We start from the raw sequence: 22,328 nt of genomic DNA, 5'->3' as shown, positions 1-22,328 counted from the left end.
CTTGCCAAAGTATCTATCTTTCAGTTCTTTTATTGCTTGCATAGATACTTGTAAGATGAAAAGCTTGTGAAGAAGCTAGTACAGTGACTTGATCATGAATAAATTGAGCACTTTCTAGGATTTTGGAGAGATATAGCTTAGAAGGATCCCAAAAAAAGCCAAATACGACCAGAGAAGTCACTAGAGTAATTGTTTTCAAAAGACCAAGAAGGACATCAAACATTACTTAAACCATGAAATTTTTCTCTTTTGACTTTTGTTTCTAGGAAGCAAAAACATGATAGTTTATTCCAAACTCTAAAAATATTAAGATCTCTTGCTTTTTTTAGATCATTTATTCCTCTAATATTATATATACATATCTTCATAAAAAACTATCTTTTTTGTTTGTTTTTGTTACCTGAGCCCTTGGGCCTTCCTTTACCTCTTTTGCCTGATTGTTGCTGCTGTTGAAGTTGCGCTATAGTGGTAAGCTGTGATGGCATTCGCAGAGGTGTAGTTGGATTCAATATCACATTCTGGTCTTCAAATGGTTCCTCTTGCTACTCAGAGATATCATCATCTGCTATTCCTTCCTCTTCAAGAACAAGGGCTACATAATTGTTATTCTCTAAATTGAAGTGGAATAACTCTTCCTCAGTTAGGATGCTATCATCATTTCTTGCTGGCTCATTTTGCTCTTGAGTTGTGTTATAGATCACAACTTCTTTTCCTTGAGTACCAGAATCACTGTGTCTGTCTCTAGATAAGGCTACAGAGTTTGAAGATGTTCTCAGGGCAAAAGGAGTGTTACCATGAAGAGAGTTGAGCAGCAAGGCTCCAAAAGGAGGTGTGTCCCTAACAAGGAGTGTAGGAGTGGCTAACAGTGGCCCTCTACTACTGGGGGTTGACTATGCACGTTCATTTGTGGCACCATGTCCATCCTCGGTAGATACCAAATGTAATGAAGGGCTTGGACATGGAGATGGAATATTTTCAGTAGCTGAGATTGTAACAGAGTAGGGAGAAATGTCAGAGTTTCTAACTATAGTAGGAGTTGTCCTTTCTTGAACACTTATAGTTCTAGGCATAGGAACCTAGACCTGAGGTGGGGAAGATGGGCATTTGGATGTTGCATGCCCAAACCAACAACAGATGGTACAAAACGGTGGCTTCCATGGATACTCCACATCCAGATAAACATATTTACCACCTAGCTTGAGTTTTACAGATTTGGGAAAATCAAATGTCAGTGGAATAGTTACGCAGACCTTAGCAAAGTCGAGTCTTTTTTTCTCTGATGTTGCTCCATCTATATAGAGAGGCTCACCAATCAAGCTTGCCAAGTATGAGAGACCATTCTTTGTCCAGAGTTCTTTTGGGACTTTGAAGAGTTTGGCCCATATTGGTTCGGTGTTGACATTGTTCCTTTGCCCTTCTATCTCTGGTGACCAAGACCGAACTACAAATATCTTCCCTGCTATGAAAATAGGACCACTTTCCAGAACCATCTGTTTGTCTTCTATCGTAGTAAATCTGATGAAAAACGAATCTCTGTCTGTTGTTATCTCCATAGATCCTTTGAGTTTCCAGGTTTTTTCCAGAGTAGTCCTAACAAAGGGAAACCCTATTCTCTTATCTAAGAAATACCCTACCAATGTATCTTTCCATTCACTGATGCCTTCATCTATAAGATTTTGTGGGACAATAGTAGTGCCATCTTCTATGATGGGTGAACAACGAACTATTTAAAGACGTGGTAGCTGATGAAGATGAGTATGAGTTCTGAAACAGAGAACTCCAAAGGAAAGGTGGAGGTGGGGTGAGTGTGGGGTGGGGAGAGGAGGTTGAAGCCATATCTAAAAGATTGAAAGAAAATGACTGATTATCTTCTTCTCAGTTGGTCTGAAACTACCCAGAAAAGGAAAGAAATGGGATGAGTAGAAAATAGGATCTAGAAACCTAATCTAAAAAGTTCTATTTTAGGAAATATAGGCACACCAGATCGCTGGGTTAGAATAAACTTAAGTTACCCCTTTTCTCTCACTTAAGGTCCCCATGGGAAGAATATTAGATTTAGTTAACACTTCAAAAACTACTATGCTAGTTGGTGGACTAAATGATGAAGAGGCCTTAAGTCTTGCAAATCTTCTAACAGTTCAAGTAATTAAGCCTCCCATCACATATCTTGGCATCCCATTGGTATCATCTCGCTTGAGCATTAAAGACTGTCAACCTTTGATTGAAAAGGTCACATCCATAATAATAGATTGAAAAGCGAGGCTACTCTCTCATGCAGGTAAAGTTGAGCTCATGAGGTATGTCCTCACCTCATTTCATGTATACTAGTCCAAAACTTTCATCATGCCTTTGGCAGTTCTTAACCAGATTACTAGCATATGTGCTAAATTTCTCTAGAGTGGACCCTCAATGACAAGGAAAATGCATCAAGCAAGCTGGCACACTGCATGTCTGGCAAAAGAGGAAGAAGGCCTTAATATCATGGATCTACACAGATGGAATAAAGCTGCAAATTGTGGACTGGTATTCAAAATTGCATCAAAACAAGAATCTGTGTGGGTTCAATGGACATATGAAAAACATACCAAGAACAAGCACTTTTGGACAATGCCAATCCCACAAGACTGTTCATGGGCATGGAGACATATTATGCATACAAGGAAACTAGCTGGAAACTACATCAGATCTAGGATAGCAGATGGTACCACTATACACCTCTGGCATGACTTGTGGTGTACAAGTGAACCTCTCCTACAAAACTAGCAAGCTCTCACAGCTTGGGGAACTATATATCCTCTTGATACCAAAGTGCAAGCTCTAATCACTAATGGCGCCTAGAATTCCTCTGTTAATCTTATACAAGACCTAGAGCTGCGATCTAAGATACTCTCAACTAACATAAACATAGCAATACATCAAGATCTTGTAGTCTAGACTCCCTCTCACACAGGTGCTTTCACTGTAAAATCGGCATATGACGTAATCAAGAAGAAAGCTATATAGGTAAGATGGTCCAACTTGGTTTGGGGGAATTTGTGCATCCAAGAAACTTCTTCTGTTCATGGTCACTCTTCTCATGCTCAATTCAATCTCAGGACAGACTAATGTATAAGAAAGTGTTCAATCACTCACAATGCATATTCTGTGCAAACAGCAGGGAAAACTCCAAGTACCTCTTCTTTGAATGCTCATATTCAAAAGAAGTCTGGAATGATGTTAAAAACTTCATGGGGTTGTTAACAGATGCAAGGAACACGAATAGAGAATGGTCTAGTATCTTCAGAGTAGTTCACGTAAACTCTACAAAAGCTGAAATAATGAAAGCATTTATCTGTGCAACAGTAAATGGAATCTGGATCGAGCAAAATTCTAGAAGATTTGACCATATTCAGACACAAGATCAAGAAGTTTCTCTAAATATCATTAGAACAACTAGGCTATACTTGCAAGTAGAACTCAAGGAAGTGGCCAATATAGCGCAAACTCGGGAATTCTTACATAAAATTGGAGTGACAGCATGTATGAAAGGGAAAGTCCTCACCAATTTCATATGGATGAAACCTAACGAGGATGTACTCAAGCTAAACTCATATGGGTCAGTAACAAATGACAATACTGGATTTGGAGGAATGCTACGAGGTAGTAATAAAGAAGTAAAGCTGGCGTATACAGGAAGCAATGGGAGTCACTCAATCCTATTCCAAGAGCTTCAAGGTATAAAATATGGACTCAGTGGGAGCCTACATCTCTCCAATAACAAGATCATGGTCATATTAGATTCACTCAATGCCATCCAGATATTGAATCAGCAAGTGCAACCACCTTGGAACTACCTCAACATTACTATGGAGATAAGGGAGCTAAGCACAAAGTTTTAACAAATAACATTTAGCCACGTCTATAGGGAGACAAACAGGGCAACAGATCACCTAGCCTAACTAAGACACTCCTTCCCTAGCACTGCACCAGAAAGATACGTGTCTGTTTTTCCACCTTTTGATGACTGCCTGTCCAAAATTATAGAAGAGGACAAGGTAGGAAAAATGTACTCAAGGTTATCTTAATTAATACAGGTTAGGGTCTGCCATAACCCACGCTTAATATTTTTTTTTTTTAAAAAATTTTTACACATGAAACAAAATGTCGACATCTACTGAAATACTAAAATTTTCGCATATATCAAAATATCAAAATTTTAGCATATACTATAAATCTCGAGATATATATCATTCTTTCGAGAACTTCTACTTCTACCCAGTTGTGAAAAGAGTTTGGAAGTGTTAATAGCACTTGGGCAACCTGCAAAACGGAAATAGTTTTAATGCATGTATCATTCCTTCTTTGGAGAAAATATTTTTTACGTTATAACTCTCTTTTTATTTAGAAAACACGCAGAATCGCAAATTTAATGCAAATTTAATGCGTAATTTGATCAGTCCCCAAATGTGCATTTTATTACTTTTACAATGCTTCAATTATGCCCTTCTTATGCTTAATAAACATACAAATTATAGCTTTTGCTACTTTTTGCAAGATATATGCCATTTAGGACGTATATTCCTAAAACATGCATTTTAGCGCAAAAATGATTGCTATTGACGCTGCTTGGGAAGATTCCAGTTTAGGAGCAGAAGTGCCAAAAAGTCAAAGTCAACTATCAAAGCCAACTCTCAAGGACTCAGGACTAAAAGCTGAAAACCAAAGGACTCAAAGCTAAAAGCTATGGACTCAAAGATTTAAAGCCAAAACAAGAATTCAATTATATGGGCTAAAGTCAAAAGCCCACAAAGTTTAATCATATCCTTAAGGTTGTTTCTAGAAGAAGGGGCAAATATATAATTGGTGTTCTATATAAACCAAAGTAGGAAGAGAAAGAACCTTACCCTAGAATTAATCTTTGGTCATTAGGAGTAGATAATATGTTTTAAATTAATAGTGTAATTTGTTATTTACTTGTTTCCATTTTTATGTTCTTCAAGCTTTAGTGGTTAAATCAAGTTCTTATTATTTTTAATACAAGTTTTCAATCTTCTCTTCAATACAAGTTTTCATTACTTCTCTAATCTTTTATTCAATCCCAAAAACACTAATCATACTCATTTGACAAGTTCAAATGAGTATAACTTTGTGAGAAAGATATCCATCTAAACCATTTTCATACATATTTTTCTATCAAATCAATAGTTTATTTAAGATTTCAACTCATTCTAGATCAATAACTAGTGTTTCAACCATTAAAACATCAAGAACAAGAGCAAAGAAGAAAGACTAGAAAGTTTAGAAATAGATTTTTCAACCATCAAACCATTCCTTCTAACAAAGGATTTAAGATGAACAACAAAACCCAACACACCACTATTTCTACTTCTTCAAATGGCGCCGTCGTCATGGATCCAAATGGAAAGAGGAAGATGGAGAAAAAAAATCACTCTTTGAACTCTCCTTCTCAATCTTATTTTCATGTTTTTCAAGTTTTTTTTTTTTTTTATTTTGTTACTGATGTTTCTTTTTCGTGTACTTCTAGTAAACTTCTGAGCAAACAGAGCCCGAGAATAGCACGATATGGTTCACTGAAGACTACTGGAGAAAAACGAGAGAAAACAGAGCAAATCAACACGTGCCGCGCTTGCTAATCATGCGCCCACATGTGACACGCGTCCGCACCTGTCAGATATATGCCCACGCATGACACGCGTCCGCACCTATCAGACACACGCCCGCACCTTGTTTACCCACACCGCACCTTGGTTTTTTCCAACGAAGATTATATTGGCTCAGAATCTTCATATGTAAGTTACCTTTAATTCCCCCTCTTCATTTTAATTCAATTGTGAGTAGATAAAAAATAGATAGATTTGCAAAGTTTTGAGTTTTCAAAACCAAAAATGCAATTAAAAAAGGAATTTAAAAATTAATTTTTTTTATTAATTAAAATGAATTAGTAATCCATCAGTAAAGTTAAAAAAAAAAAAATAGTTTAGTAGCATGTTTGGGTTTTATTTTCTATTAATTGTTGTTTATGCATGATTAGATTAAGATAATATCATATAATTAAGTCAAAATACAAAAAAAAATAATTAGGATAAATACAAAATAGTTTAAGTTTGAAAGTTTAGTCTTTTGGTTTAAGTTTACTTACCAAAAGTTGGGGATTCAACCAACTTGGACCGGTTGGATGTGCGAGGCGAGTAGTGTAATATCACACTCGCGCATCTCAACCCTACTTGGGGGTCGAAGTTCCAATCTTTGACGAACACTTTCTAAGCTTTTACATATTTTATTTAATTAATCATTAGTGAATAGATAATTAGCTAAACGTAGTTAATTTTAGTGTTTACCACTTTCACAGTTTTAAGCCCACGAAGGCAACTTTGTTTTAGGCCCACGAAGGCAACCAATTATACCTTATTCGCTTTGCCAACATTTCGACCCGACTTGTGGGTCTTAGATAGATTAAACTTGTAACCATAAGGAGATGCTCAAATGGTGGGTTGACACGCAATACACCAAACACTTCGTTAACCCCACCACGTTGCCTTTACCCCAAAGGTCATGTATGCACACCTTGGGCGGTAATTTCTAAACCTCCTTGATACAAAGTGTAATATGATACTTGTGTGTTACTAAGCATGCTTGGATGATTGTGTGATTTACATTTCAATCTCGTCTTTACACTAACGCTAAGACTAAACCCGAGCCCTAAAAGAACAAAAAGTGGGATTAAACCCCACTTTAGAACGGACGTTGTGTGAACTGTTTGTTACATAGACCAAACTAAAAAGATAAAATCAAACAAGTAGAGCCAATCTAGTCATGTCCATCAGGACAAACATCTAGCACGAACAAAGAGAGTACTGAGCTACCAGATTGCAGCGGACCAACCACCTTACTCACTCTTCTCCCCCAAAAATACCGTGAGTGAGATTCTTGGTAGCACACCATTTGGTGAAGTGGCAATCTTCCCTCTTGGCGAGTGTAGAGCCAAAATCCTAAATTTGCGCCCACTGTTCGATTCGAACAGGGCATAATATCTAATCTACAGACATTGCATGCAAAATTTTCAAAAACTTCAAAGTCACTAATGAATTTCTGCAAATTGTGCATCATTCTTGTTTAAGCATTCATGGATTACCAATATATGTCGCAACCGTCATGGAATTACAATGCAAACCCAGAACCTTGTTCTTGCTGTGGTAGTCCATACCATTGGGCGTCTCAATGCACATCATATGTCTAGGTTAAGTATACTACGGAAAATCCTTACAATTTCGAACCGCTCAATTTTCAAATTTTCCTAATACCCAATACATGCAAGAGTTTTCTAATCATGCAAACAATTCAGGGAATTCCGACATAAATAGTCAATCGCCATTCATGTATCCACCTGGTCAGTTAGAGTGCGATTTCACCCAAGGTCCATCACTATCCATTTCAAATTCATTTTCCACTCCACCATCTATCACGGACCTACTTTACCAGGTAATGGCCGAGCAAACAATACAAATTCAACAAATAGCAAAGACCTTCTATTTTCTCTAATCCATTTCAATTGATACCACATCTGAGACTAATATTCTTCCCACCAGTCCAAAACCCAACCAACAAGAGAAACAAGGTGTTACTATAACAGAGCCAATTGCTAAAGCCCATCCTGATGACCAATTAAAGCCACATCACCATCCACCTAACTATCGTATGAATTCCAGATTCTATGATGATGACTATATACATGAGAACACTCCGACAAAAGAAACTCTAGAGCCTATGTTGGAAAGTAACTCGACACACTTGGACAATGACAAAGAGGACAAAGGAAATCTAGTGCCTGGAGAAGAGGATATTAATTCTATATTGGGAAGTGGATCTAATTTTAGTTTGGCCGTTAAAGACTTATCGATGGAACAAATTTGTGACATCCTTAATATTGCTGATATGAACCACAAATTTGTGGAAACGCCAAAGCTAGATGAAGAGTTCTCTGAATCCTCAAAATCATATGAAGAACCACCACCCGACCATCATTCCCCCGAGTTAACACCTCTCAAAAGCTAACCTCCATTCATCAAAAATCCACCAAATTCTGAGGATTGCACCACTAAACCATTTCAAAGAAACCTCAAGCTCGCACTTAAGACAATTGTCTTTGAAATCCTTCATAATTTTCTAAACCTTCCGAGTAAAAAGACTTTACCTAACATACAAACTCCCAAGACTATCATTCCAGTTGAGAAGTGCCAGAAAAAGAGGAAATAGAATCTATGGTGGAATATGAGCTCTTGAGAGCATACGATGATCCCTTTATTCAAGTGGTTGAAAAACCCAGTTTCCCATATGTCGCATCATCTAAGCCTCATCAAGAACAACTACTACCACACTCACACTCTCTTGGACAATTCAAACATGATGGGTTACTGCATAAGTTCCATGATGGTTTACATAAGTTTTCTGTTATCATTCTACATCTTACACTCCAAATGCATCATTTCATTCTGTTTGGGGGTAAATGTTTTCATAAGTTTTTCTATAAATATCCCCAACTGTTTAGACTATTAGTATATAGTTAACAACATATCATCCATATTATATGCATAACCTTGGGGAATCTGACTTAAAACGACCCCACATATAGTCTTGAATATCTGACTATAAAAGATTCATGTTATGTTTTCTCGATGCATTCCATGGGATTGCATCATTAAGTTAACCAGACCATCCTCTTGGAGTGTGTGGTTGTAAGTGCCAGAACCTTAGTCCACGTATATCTCGTATATTCTTTATAAAACATTTTTTACTTGTCGTTTGAGTAAATGTGATCTTATGGAGCGAGTATACATTTTTCATTTCTTTCTTTTTCAAAATAGTAGTTGTTTTTCTTCGTTCTCATAATGAAAGATTCTTGATACACCAAGAGTTATGTGATTTTCTAAAACCAAAAAAGAAAAACACACTGGCAATGGATTCCACATAGACCAACCCTTAGAAGTACACAATCTCCATTCTTGTAAGGGTGGTTTGAGGATCAGTTATGTGTTACTAAGGGTCACCCATATCACCATGCACTTTCTGTCTTAGCTTAAACCCAAAGATACCAATTGTCCCTTACTCAACAACATATCATCACTTCTACCAGAAGAAGTAATCTACCCAAATTATACATGGAGTACTAATCCACAAACCCAGCCACCTCCAGGGTTCGTTCACCAAGCACATCAAACCACCAAATACATTCAGAAAAGGACAAGGTACCTATAATAATCAGAACAGAGCATTGGTTCCATCCCATTTTAACCAGAACTACCAAAATCCAACAAAGAGACCTAGTTCCACCACCCACTATTGTCCAATTAGCTAAACCTTTCCATTACATCGTGCACAGTAAATCCCTAAACACACACATAACTGAAGCCACAGTTTGACTAGATTGGGTTCAATAAAGAGCCAATACGAAAGTTGCCTAAGATCACCTATTATGGGTTGTTTTAAAAAATTGGCATTTTGAATCATGACTTTTGAGTACGAGTATCTTTAAAAACATTTCTAAACATTTTTCAAACTAGAGGATATAAAAATTAAAATTATATGCCCTAGAGTAGCCAAAATGATACCAGATTCACGTATAATTTTATCTTCTTGTCAAACCCTCTATATGATTAGAGATACATTTAGATTAAGAAAATCAACCTCTCTAAAAATAAAAAGACACACGCACACACATTTCATATGTGTATGTATAGATAGTTGTTTACATACTTTACATTTCAAACTTTTTATTTCTTGCCTTGTTAATTTAATAATAATTATGTATGCATGTTTAGTGTTTGGTATATGAGTAGAAGCTAATACATATACATCATGCCAACATTTATGCATTATATATGTTTTTCAAAAATAAATACAAAAGCCTAAAAATTTCATGGTAGAATAAGTATGTTTTTACCTTTTAGTTAACTCATGTACATCTTGTTCTATATCTATCAACCCACGCTCCAAACTTGTGTGGGGGTGGTATATTTCCATCACGAAGAGCATAGTACAGGTTACTACTGTTTTTGCTCATGTTCCTATGTTAATCTCCTTCATTTTCTTCATACTTTGAGGATAAAGTATAATTCTATTTGGGGGTGGTCACTACACCATAATAGGCTATTTACAACGGCAAAAAAGCGTTGCTAATAATTTTCGCAACGCTTTTTAAGCGTTGCAAATATGGCGTCGATAAAGTGTTTGAAATATTTGCAACGCTTAAAAAGCGTTGCAAAAAGAAATTTCCAACGCTTAAAAAGCGTTGCAAACAGAACTTTCTAACGCTTATTATAACTATTTCATACACATATTTAAAACCTTTGCAACGCTTTTTAAGCGTTGGTAATTTGTTAAAATTTTTACCAACGGTTTGTAACCGTTGCAAAATTGTTAGTTAATTTAAAAAAAAATAATTTAAAATTCATTTGTAACGGTTATAAACCGTTGCTGATGGGTTGCTAAAAAAAAAAAATTCTCATATTTTGTAGCGAGACCAGCTAAACCAATTTGGTGGTATAACTAAGACTTTTATGACCGACAACATGACACAAATATTATCATACCCTATACATTTACAACTACACTTCTAGACTAACATATTATGTAGAATCGCGCAACTCGAGAGTAGAACAAAAGAAGGATTCAAACAGTTTGTCTTTGCTACCACAATAATCCTAAATGAACATTTTGTATGATAAAGCTAACTATCCATCCAAATTGAATTAACCATAAAGCAAGAAACACAATTATTCCTAGCGAAGGAATAGTATACTACGGCCTATCCTACCCGAATAACACGTATTTCAAGATGACCTTTGCTAAGATACTTTATACTAACAACTAGAGTATCCCATGCAATTTTTCACTCATTCTGAAATATTCACTACATAATGTAAGAAATTTAACAGTTGTTCAAAAACAATAAAACAAAACATCCCCAAACACCTAAAATCGATAACTTCACTTTACTTGCACTAAAAAAACATACTTTACCATTTAAACCAATAAAAACTCTTCATATTTCATCAAAAGACATCAAATTTCTCAAGCCCACTTGATAAAACAATCTAAAAAACAATAAAGAGTACAAAAAAAAAGGTTTACCAAAGTGAGTAGGAATCGAAGTAGTAATCAACACTAGTCTTATCACTACCAATAAAAGCTGATGCTGCTCCTTCATCTGTATTAGAAGCTTCTTCAAATTCTTCATCTTCAATACTCATGTTTGTTACTTATTGTAAACCAGTGAGCATAACAAGCACGTAGTATAGACAAACACGTAGTATATGATTACAAATGCATAGTGTAGTCAGTAATAGGCTCTAAACGTGATTGTTCACCGAAGACAGAAGCTGCGCAAATTAATCAAAAGAAACGAACGAGTTAGAAGTTTCAATACCGAGGGGATATACCCAAGAATAAAAATGGAGAATTTATTAATATTTGTCATCTTAAACGGAAAAACACCTAACTTTCCTCAAGCCATTCGAGTAAGACGAGTACTTACATGACATCTCTGAAAATCAAATACAAGGTTTATTCTATCTAAATATTAGAAAAATGTTATCAATTACACACCTGCTAAGTTGGTAATGGCATTCGATAAAGCTAATGCCGAGGAAACCCCCTTTCCACCACCTGACATATCTTCACCTAATAACAACTTGGCAAACCTCTCTTTCAATATCATTTCCACGTCTGAGGAAAAATTCAAACAAAAGGCCTATATTAGCGCATATCATGCATAGATGTAATTAAAAATTAATTTTGTAGCAAACTACCAACATTCAGGATGCCATGCTAACTTAATTTGATTTTCAGATACACTCAATTACGTCTGTGGTATACTATATCCCCATATCAACCAGAATCAACCAGTTTTATCGCCAAATCCACATTAACCTTCCGTGAAATGCAACTAAAGGTAAAAGAGATTATTCGATAAGTTGTCAATTATATAAAACTGAAAGAACGAAGCGAGAAAAACTATGTACGAAGTATGATTACGTAATTGCAGATTACATTACACGGTTACATTATGATGGGGCCTAATTCACAAGAGAAGTCAGTAACTACTCTTTATAGAATCCAAAAAGAAAACAAGGAAGATCATCTTGAGATGACTTCCATGAATCGATTTCTTGAAGAAAATATCCCCGCCGCTCTATCCAACAATGAAGGGCCATTGTCCGATTTCTCTTGTACATCCCCAAATATTATCTACGTAAGTATGAGAAAGAAACACACGCAGATTAGTGACATGATCCAGCCACATGACTACAAAACCGGTGAGACAACCACACACCGATCCGGATAAAAGACAAGTAAAGCAATCATGGAATGATCGGACTTAATATGCTACCTAGCTTTACTATCAAACTGTTAGATAATTAACAAAGATGTAATGTACTCACTCCCATTGCGGGGGGAGCCATAATGCATCATATCGTAGCTTCGTCTCTATGACTTTTTGTTTTGTTTGCTAGATATATTAACACTGCATTTGAGTTTGTTCATTGAACAATATGTAAATGTTAATTTTCAAAATTAGTCAAGAAATTATATTGATCAACTAACCTCCAAGTCTTCAAACATTTGGACGACTAATTTGTTCTTTTCGCCAAAGAAATATCTATTTGGTCTCTCCTTGTCATCATAGAACACCTTCCACAATCTAGAAAAAAAATGGCAAAACAAGAGAATCGAGGAACTGAACACAGTATAACTCAATAATTGATCACAATAGTATATCGTCCGTAACATAACAAGTGTTTATCGGTTCTCACCACGGATAGCATCTAAAAAAACAGCACCAGCAGGAATGGTCTCATCGAGTATACCGTTCTAAAAGTACTGCAGAGTATTATCCAAAAACGTTTAATTTCAGCAATGGTCAAATTGTACGTACTAAGAACAAAGATGCCACTTTGAGGTAATTTTGCATGGCTTATCTTCAATACCTGGGAGTCCCACAAGCCAATTATCATATTCGTTTTGAGCATCTCCATTTGATAAGTTACATCTTCTATTAAGGCATGCTTGTTCAAATCTTTTTCATATCACTATAGTCAATATTACACCCACTCTCTTAAAGACTTCAACCTAATTTGCTCCATTTTACGAGAGCTATTTTACAAGGCATGTCCCTGTTTCCTTACTTACATCCATCGCAGAAAAAAGATAGCTTAATCAATTTACTTTTCAATATCCAGTGAATAAGACTGGATTGAAGACAGAAGAATGGTGTACCTCAAAAAATATCTACACAGTTTTCGAACACACCCTCGATGTAAAATGTGAAAAAATATCTACGCAGTTTTAGATCAAACATAACTTTAGATGTAAAATGTTTTGACTTCTCGATGCTGTGTTCTTTTAAGAGTGTTCTAGATTGAAATCTCTAATATAATACCAAATAATTTAGTATATGTTTTTGATAATACTGATATTTGGTATTATCAAAGATTATTACCTCAAACTGCAAGAAATGGATTGTGTCAAAACGGACTTGTTTTCTTCTTCTTCTTTCTTTGATTGACTGTTTACTGAATCTGAAAATTAGGTTTTGAGGAGTGCGAAAATAATGCGGCGGTGAGAGAGAGAGAGAGAGAGAGAGAGAGAGAGAGAGAGAGAAATTATGTTTTATATTTCGATTTTTTTCGTTTCGCGAAATTTTTAAGTTTGTAACACTTCTCCAACGCTTTTTAAGTGTTAGCAATTAATTCCGGAAATTCACCCAAATAAAGCAACGCTTTACAACATTGCCAACGCTTATTTAATGTTGGAAACTTACTAACGCTAAATAAGTGTTGCAAATCAAAAAAGGTGCGTGTTGCAAATATCCTATTATGGTGTAGTGGGTATAGTAACATTCTGCAAAAACTAGGCATTTATTATATAGCAATTCTTATATTAGATATAGTAAGTATATTCCTATATTTCTTTCTTTCTTAAAATTTTCAAAAAGACCAAAAATATATTTTTCTATTTAGTACTAAAAGACTTGTTTTCTTTTTTCTATGATGAACAAATGGTTTAGAAGTCTCATTATAGCAATAGAGTAAAGATTAGTTCTTCAAACTCAGACAAATATATATATAATAGTTTCTGCATCTTTTCATAAATGGCATGAATCAACATTTGATTGTATATAGCAATAAGTTTTCGAGACCAAGGTTAGAACAATTAAGTTTCATATCCTGTGAGAATCTAGCCAAAAGCCTCATCTGAATGATTATTGAGTGATGACACAAAGGATGTCTAGATAGAAAGATAACATGTCCATTTGCTTGATCACCACGCCATATCCTAGGAGAGAATTTATGCCCTTTTTGGATCGATATAGCCAAATAAACGTTAAAAACCAAAAAAGATAGTTATTCCTCTAGTTACCCCCCTTGAGCCTTTGCCAATTTCTAAAAGTCTTTTTATTTCTTTGCCATCAATCCCTGAACCATTACTACACACAATAAAAAACGTACCCAGCTGACGAGTTGAGAATTGGATGAACAGTAAAAAGAGAAGAGATGGCATTATACAAAAACAAAACAGTTAGGAGCTTCAAAAAGAAAAGAAAGAAAAGATTCAAAAATTGAAATCTCCCAAAAGTTCAAAATCAAAAGGAATTGATTTCAAAAGAAACAAAAGCAAAGTTAGAACTCCCAAAAATCAAAATCATATGGAGTCATAAAGCCAACTAGGAATAGGATGGTGTGATAGTATGTGGATATTGTGATCAATCGATCCTGGTTTCTTTGGACGTCATTCATGTATGTGAGGAATATAAGTGCCTTCTGCACTTGAGAAAATGAAACTTGAGTGAATCTACTAGAGAGTTGTGATTATAGCACACCCCTGTGAGAACCAACCTTAAGGACGCTCTCCAAAAATTTCGGAAATGACTCTGCTTTTGCATTTCATTGCTCATGTTTTGCACGTTTATCTTTAGATGATTAAATTACTGTGTATATATTATTCTGAGTTCAAAGGAGCTTTTCTTTATTCCCCCACTAACGAGATGTATAGACTTCTGAGAATAATAAGGAGACAAGACCCTTTGTACTAGATAGAGGAAGTTTGTGAGTACCTTCTATGGAAAACTCTCACGAGGCTTAAGCTCCTCCAGTAGGGAATTTTTAGTGGTTTAATGCCTTGTTGCATATGGTCAATGCAATCGCACTCCGTGAAATGAGACTAGTAGAATAAATTACACATTTCTTATCTTGGTTTTTTTTCTCCCATCTTTGCTTGAGGACAAACAAAATGTTTTTTAGGGGTAGTTGATCAGTCCCTAAATGTGCATTTTATTACCTTTACAATGCTTCAATTATGCCCTTCTTATGCTTAATAAACAGACAACTTATAGCTTTTGCTATCTTTTGCAGGATACAAGCTATTTATGACGTATATTCCTAAAACGTGCATTTTAGCGCAAAAAGGATTGCTATTGACGCTGCTTGGGAAGATTCCAGTTTAGGATCAAAAGTGCCAAAAAGTCAAAGTCAACTGTCAAAGTCAACTCTCAAGGACTCAGAACTAAAAGCTGAATACCCAATGACTCAAAGCTAAAAGCTATGGACTCAAGGACTTAAAGCCAAATTAAGAATTCAATTATATTGGATAAAGTCAAAAGCCCACAAAGCTTAATCTTATCCTCAAGATTGTCTTCTAGAAGAAGGGGCAAATATGTAATTGGTGTCTTATATAAACCAAAGTAGGAGGAGAAAGAACCTTACCGTAGAATTAATATTTGGTAATTAGGAGTAGATAATATGTTTTAAATTAATGGTGTAATATGTTATTTACTTGTTTCCATTTTTATGTTTTTCAAGCTTTAGTGGTTAAATCAAGTTCTTATTATTTTCAATACAAGTTTTCAATTGTCTCTCCAATACAAGTTTTCATTACTTCTCTAATCTTTGATTCAATCCCAAAAACACTAGTCATACTCATTTGACAAGTTCAAATGAGTATAACTTTGTGAGCAAGATATCCATCTAAACCATTTTCATACATGTTTTTCTATCAAATCAATAGTTTATTTAGGATTTCAACCCATTCTAGATAAAGAACTAGTGTTTCCACCAATAAAACATCAAGAACAAGAGTAAAGAAAGACTAGAAAGTTTAGAAAGAGATTTTTCAACCATCAAACTATTCCTCGTAACAAAGGATTTAAGATGAACAATAAAACCCAACGCACCACTATTTCTGCCTTTTCAGAATTGCAAATTTACTTTGGTGTTACCAGATCTGAGTTGGTGAAAATGGGTTTCATGGGTGAAAAAGAAGGACAAATGGGTCGATTTAAGACCCATTCTTACTCAAACTGTGGGGTTTAGAAAGATCCATATTTTGTAACCAACATTTTGCCACATCACGTCCTTGTATTATGTCGGGTGGAAAATGCAAAAAAACAAAATTGAAAAAAAATGAACATATCATCACTTAACTGACGGATCCTAATAGATTGCTATTTTTGTTAAATCAATATTAGTACGTTGATACGTTTGTTACAAAAAATAGTATGTTAATACAAGTGTTAAGAGGACCTAAGTACGTTGCATATTTATGTAATTAAGCCTTTAGAAATAAATAATTTCATGTGGAAAAGCTGAGGATGGACAACAGTGTTGTTTTGTTGGAGTTTTTTTAAGATAGTTTGTTCGCAAGAGACATTCCTTTTACTTTGTAAATTATTTTCTCAAAAATAATTTTGATTTATATTTTATGTTCCTTCTTTAATCACTGTGATAATAGGTGCCCTTTTCATATGTACATTGATACTCTCTTCAGTCTTATGGGGCAAAATGCATTTTATGAATCAAGTACTTAAGTTTTATGATTGAAATATTGAATGCCAGGTTTATTGGAGGGGTTACCAAAACATGCCTATAAATTTATGAAATAGAGGTATCTCACCTAATAAAAAAAGATGCCAAAAATCACTGAAATTATACATTCTGTGCAAACTACACAAATGACAGAGTTGGACAATGTCATCCATAATTTTAGTTTAGGGCTAATTTCTCTAAATCCCCCACATTTGTCAAAAAAAAAATGAATGGACATCAATTTGGACGAAGAGAAAAAAGATTGGATAGCACTTATATTAGTCAATGTTATGAATATCAATCCGAAGAAAAAAAGTTAAGTTTACATTGCTCACTCTTTAGATTAAAAACTTTTGGTTTAACCATGACACATACAAATAATTGAGTTAGCAATAGACTAAACAAAGTTAACTCATCACTTATTATCTCTTAAGGGATATAGTTAGCGAAGAATTAAATTTAATTAGAACATTCTAGACAAAGTAGTAACTAGCTAGCCTTTATAAGGAGATCAATAATTTTGTAAATATATCAAGCTGGAGAAAGATGGACTCCAGTACAGTTCAAAAGAAAGAACATGGACAAAGAGACAAGCATGTAATTACCCATAATATGGTACTGTGGTACTTTTCATTTAATTTGTTTAAACCTGCAAAAATTAGACAGAGTCCCTAGGATCCATCATCCATGTCAAGTTTCCAAAATCAATCAACTAAACTTTAAATGGTTTAATATTGTTTGTTGAGGTGAGCCTAAAAGAGTATTTGGATTTTATTTGTGTCTAGGAACACAATGTGTCTTAGTATTTGCCATAATACCGTGTAAGCTAAATGCTAACTTTAAATAGTTCTAATTGCCATGTTTATTTTAGGAAATTAGAAACTAATCTCAAAAAATAATTAATGGGAAATTGGAAACTCGATTCAACTGCATTGAACTAACCTCTAAAAATAATCTTAAAAGATAATTAACGAAAAATCGGAAACTCAATGCAACTGCATTGAATTAATCTCAAAAAATAATGAACGAGAATTCGAAAACTAAATGAAACTGCAATGAACCAACCACGTAGAATAACGGGGAATCGGAAACTGGATGCATATGCATTGAACTAACCTCAAAGAATAAGTAGCGGGAAATCAGAAATTGGATGCAACTGCTTTGAACTAACCTCAAAGAATTATTAACGGGAAATTAGAAACCATACGCAACTGCATAGAACTAACCTAAAATTTTAATTAACAGGAAATCGGAAACTAGATTGCAAATGTATTGTACTAACCTCAAGAATAATTAAGGGGAAATATAAACTGGATGCAAATGCATTGAACTAATCTCAAAAAATAATTTATAGGAAATCAAAAATTGGATGCAACTACATCGAACTAACCTCAAAAAAATAATTACTGGGAAATTAAAAAATGGGTGCAATTGCATTGAACTGACGTGCATCATAAAATATTTAACTGAAAATCAGAAATTGGATACAAATACATTGAACTAACTTTAAAGAATAATTAACGGAAAATTGGAAACTAGATGCAAATTCATCGAATTAACATCAAAGAATAATTAATGGGAAATCGGAAATTATACGTAAAATAATGTTTAACGGAAATCAGAAACTAACCTCAAAGAATAATTTATAGAAAATCAGAGACTGGATGGATGCAAATACATTGAACTAACCTAAAAAATATTTAACGAAAAATCAGAAACTAGGTGCAAATGCATTGAACAAACCTCAAAAGATAATTAATTAAAATTCAAAAACTGGATTCAACTACATTGAACTAACCTCATAGAATAATTAACGGGAAATCGACAAATGGATGTAAATGTATTGAATTAATCTCAAAGAATTTTTAACGGGAAATTAGAAATTGGATGCACATACATTGAACAAACCTCAAAATATAATTAATGAGAAATAAAAAATAGAGTCAACTACATTGAACTAACCTCTTAGAAATTAATGGAAAATCGGAAACTAGATGCAATTGCATTAAACTAACCTCAAAGAACAATTCATGAGAAATTGGAAATTGAAAATTAGACAATCTTTGATGATCCACGTAGTGAATCATGTATAATTGTTTTTTATGTTATGTTTGCAAGGAGACTGTTGAAAGATCAATAAAAGTTGGTATTACACACAACCTTAAATAATTAAGGAGAAATTGGAAACTATATGCAAATGCATTCAGCTAACCTAAAAAATAATTAATGGGAATTCAAAAATTCTATGCAACTGCATTGAACTAACCTCAAAAAATAATTAACTGGAAATTGGAAACTGAGAATAATTAACAAGAAATCAGACACTAAATGCAAATGTAATGAACTAATAAGCTTAAAGAATAATTAACATAAAATCAGAAACTAAATGTAAATGCATCGAACTAACCTCCAACCTCAAAGAATAATTAACAGAAAATTGGCAACTTGATGCAAATGCATTGAACTAACCCTAAAGAATAATTGACGGGAAATCAGAAATTGAATGCATGGCTAAGCTCGAATAATAATTAATGGAAAATTGGAAACTATCATTACATTAACCTTAAAATGTAATTAACGTGAAATCGGAAATTGCATTGAACTAACCTCAATGAATAATTAACTGAAAATTAGAAACTAGATGTGACTGTGTGCATCGAATTGACCTTAGATAATAATTAACAGGAAATCGGTAACTGGATACAAATGCAATGAAGTAGCCTCAATGAATAATTAACGAGAAATCAAAAATGAATGAGCTAACCTCCAAGAATAATTACTGGGAAATCTGAAATTGGATGCAACTACATTGAACTTATGTCAAAAAATAATTAATAGGAAATCATATACTTGACGCAATTGCACATTTATTAATTATTAATTAATTGGAAATCAAATACTTGACGCAATCTCAAAGATTAAATAATGGGAAATCTAAAACTGAATACAACTGTATAGAACTAACCTTAAAGAATATCTAATGAGAAATCAGAAACTACACTAATTAACCTAAATAGTAATTAACGAGAAATTGAAAACTGTATGCAAATGCATTGAATTAACCTAAGAAAATGATTAACAGGAAATTAGAAACTGGATGTAACTGCGCATGGAACTAACATTATAGAATAATTAATGGAAAATCAGAAACTGGATGCAAATGCAATAAAGTAACCTCAAAGAATAATTAATGGAAAATATAACTTTGCATTTAAAATGGTATATCATATATCTTTTGGTATGATTGTGAAGACTGGATATTTAAGTAGTTTCAATATGACCCTTGTCTCATTGGGCATTTTCTCAAAACTTCATTCAAACTTCGTATAACATATCTCTGCATAATTGCAATTATTGTTTAGAAGAGTAATTTAATATAACGGCACCCGTTCGTAGAACGGGTTTGAAAACTAGTATATATATATATATATATATATATATATATATATATATATATATATATATATATATAGAGTCTCGATCTTAAAAGTATGTACTTAAGTTAGTGATTAACGGACTAAACCTTACAAGATATCCCACGAGATTTAGTAATCCTAAAACAGGAAAAATCCCCACCGTAATCTCTCTTATTTTCTCTCTTTCCCTCCCTATTTTCTCTCCCCCCATTACCTGACTTTCTCCCTCTCCCACTCCCTCTCCCTCACGGTTCACTCTCTTTTCTCACCGCTTAAATCTCTTTTTTTTCTCTCTCTTCCAACCAAAAAAAAAACATTCATATTCTCTTCCCAATACTTTTTCTTTGACATTTTCTTTGGTGAAGAAGGACAATTTCACTACTGTTTGAAGGTATATGGTGCTACTTATGTTTCTTTAACAGTATCATATTGAAGTAGACCTAGAATACTTTGCATATAGTCTCTTTTTTATTCTCTCTCTCTCCCCTTCCCCCCGATGGAATATAGTGTATTTCTAGTTATAGTATGACTTGTGTTTCAGTTTAACATTCTATTGGTTTTAAATAATTTTAAATTTAAGGGAGTGGTTTGGAGTTGAAGTGTTTGTTACTGTGTATAGGTCAAAGAATTACAATGTATAGTTCAAAAATAAGTCGGTACCACTTTGGCATTGGTGTTATGTCGTAACTATTGAAATTAAAATAAAAATTTAATGTCGCACTCTTTGATTCTTCAATTTTCAATTATCACGTACTAACTGCCACCTATGCCATCTATATGGGGATCTAATAATAGGAAAAAACAGCGTCCTTAACCTTGTTCTATAGAGATGGGGAGAGGGGACTTGTCCTTACTTGGATGCAAATGTATAACATAAACAGTACTTTACAGATGCCACTGACTACACACACTACACTATTTACGAATTATCTCCATTTGCTTTTTGTACTTATTAGTAGGTATTGTACGTGCTAAAAGAATAATTAATTATTATTGCATAGTGCTTTTTGGTAATGAGTTTAATTTATATTTGTGGAAGGTTATAAAGAAATAAAATGGAGAATCCGGAAGTCGATATAGAAAGTGGGAGCTTAGGTGCTGAAAATATTGAGATTTACACTCCTCAAGTATTAAATGACGTGAACCCAAAAGTAGATTAAGAGTTTGAATCATTGGATGATGTTTACAACTTTTACAATGAATATGCAAAAGTAGCTAGATTTAGTGTACGTAGTTGGTCTTAACAGAATAAGGATGGTGCAGCAGTAAGAAAGAAATATGGTTGTTATAAACAAGGAAAAAGTTCACTAGTAACGGATGTTAGGAAAAAAAGGCATCAGGGTAATACAATAGAAGATTGTAAGGCAAAAGTAGCAGTAACGAAGACAAAATCTGGTGCATTTGTAGTTAGTGTATTTATTGAGGGGCATACTAACTCGTTGTTAACACCGAGTAGAGTACACTTTTTATCTCACCATGGCTTTTATACTACCCAAAAATGTTTAACGCAACAACTTGCCATGGTTAATATACCACAACATCAACAATTCAACTTGCTTGGAGTATAGTCAGGTGGGATAGAAAACATTGGTTTTATACAGAAGGATTTATATAACCAGAAAATAAACAAGTGTAATGTGGTTAAGGGCTACGATGGAGATATGTTTCACGAGTACTTAAAATTGGAACAAGCAAAGAATCTTTCTTTCACTTTTAAAATTGAGGCAGAAGCTGAACAAAGGATTACTCATTGTTTTTGGACAGATGCAACCTCTAGGCGAACATACAGGTTTTTTGGGGATGTGGTTATTTTTTATACTACATATAAAACCAATCGATATGGATTGATTTTCGCACCATTATTTGGGGTTAATAATCATGGCTAGACCTTTTATTTACTTGTGCATTTTTATGTGATGAGATTGCAGTTACATTTGGTTAGCTATTCGACCAATTTTTAAAAGCTATGCCGAGCGACGCGCCGAAGATGATTACAACATATTAGGATCCAGCAATGACAAAAGCCATTTCTCTTGCTCTTCCAAATACTTATCAC

General features: G+C 34.2%; 1 protein-coding gene across 1 annotated transcript; it reads left to right on the top strand.

Annotated features, from left to right (window-relative positions):
* The first annotated feature begins 3,104 nt into the window (after positions 1–3,104).
* Positions 3,105–3,878, top strand: LOC147476291 (uncharacterized). Its single transcript, XM_086585687.1, has one exon. The coding sequence runs from the start codon at positions 3,105–3,107 to the stop codon at positions 3,876–3,878; it is 774 nt and encodes a 257-aa protein (XP_086441813.1).
* The last annotated feature ends 18,450 nt before the right edge of the window (positions 3,879–22,328 follow it).

This window comes from Coptis chinensis, chromosome 9 (genome assembly GCF_015680905.1).
Source record: "Coptis chinensis isolate HL-2020 chromosome 9, ASM1568090v1, whole genome shotgun sequence".
NCBI lineage: Eukaryota > Viridiplantae > Streptophyta > Magnoliopsida > Ranunculales > Ranunculaceae > Coptis > Coptis chinensis.
The sequence above is the reverse complement of the archived record's forward strand: the minus strand, read 5'-3'. Positions and strand labels throughout refer to the sequence as shown.

Excerpts from the sequence above, each read along its gene's own strand:
- LOC147476291 (XM_086585687.1), top strand. The coding sequence starts at position 3,105 with ATGTATAAGAAAGTGTTCAATCACTCACAATGCATATTCTGTGCAAAC.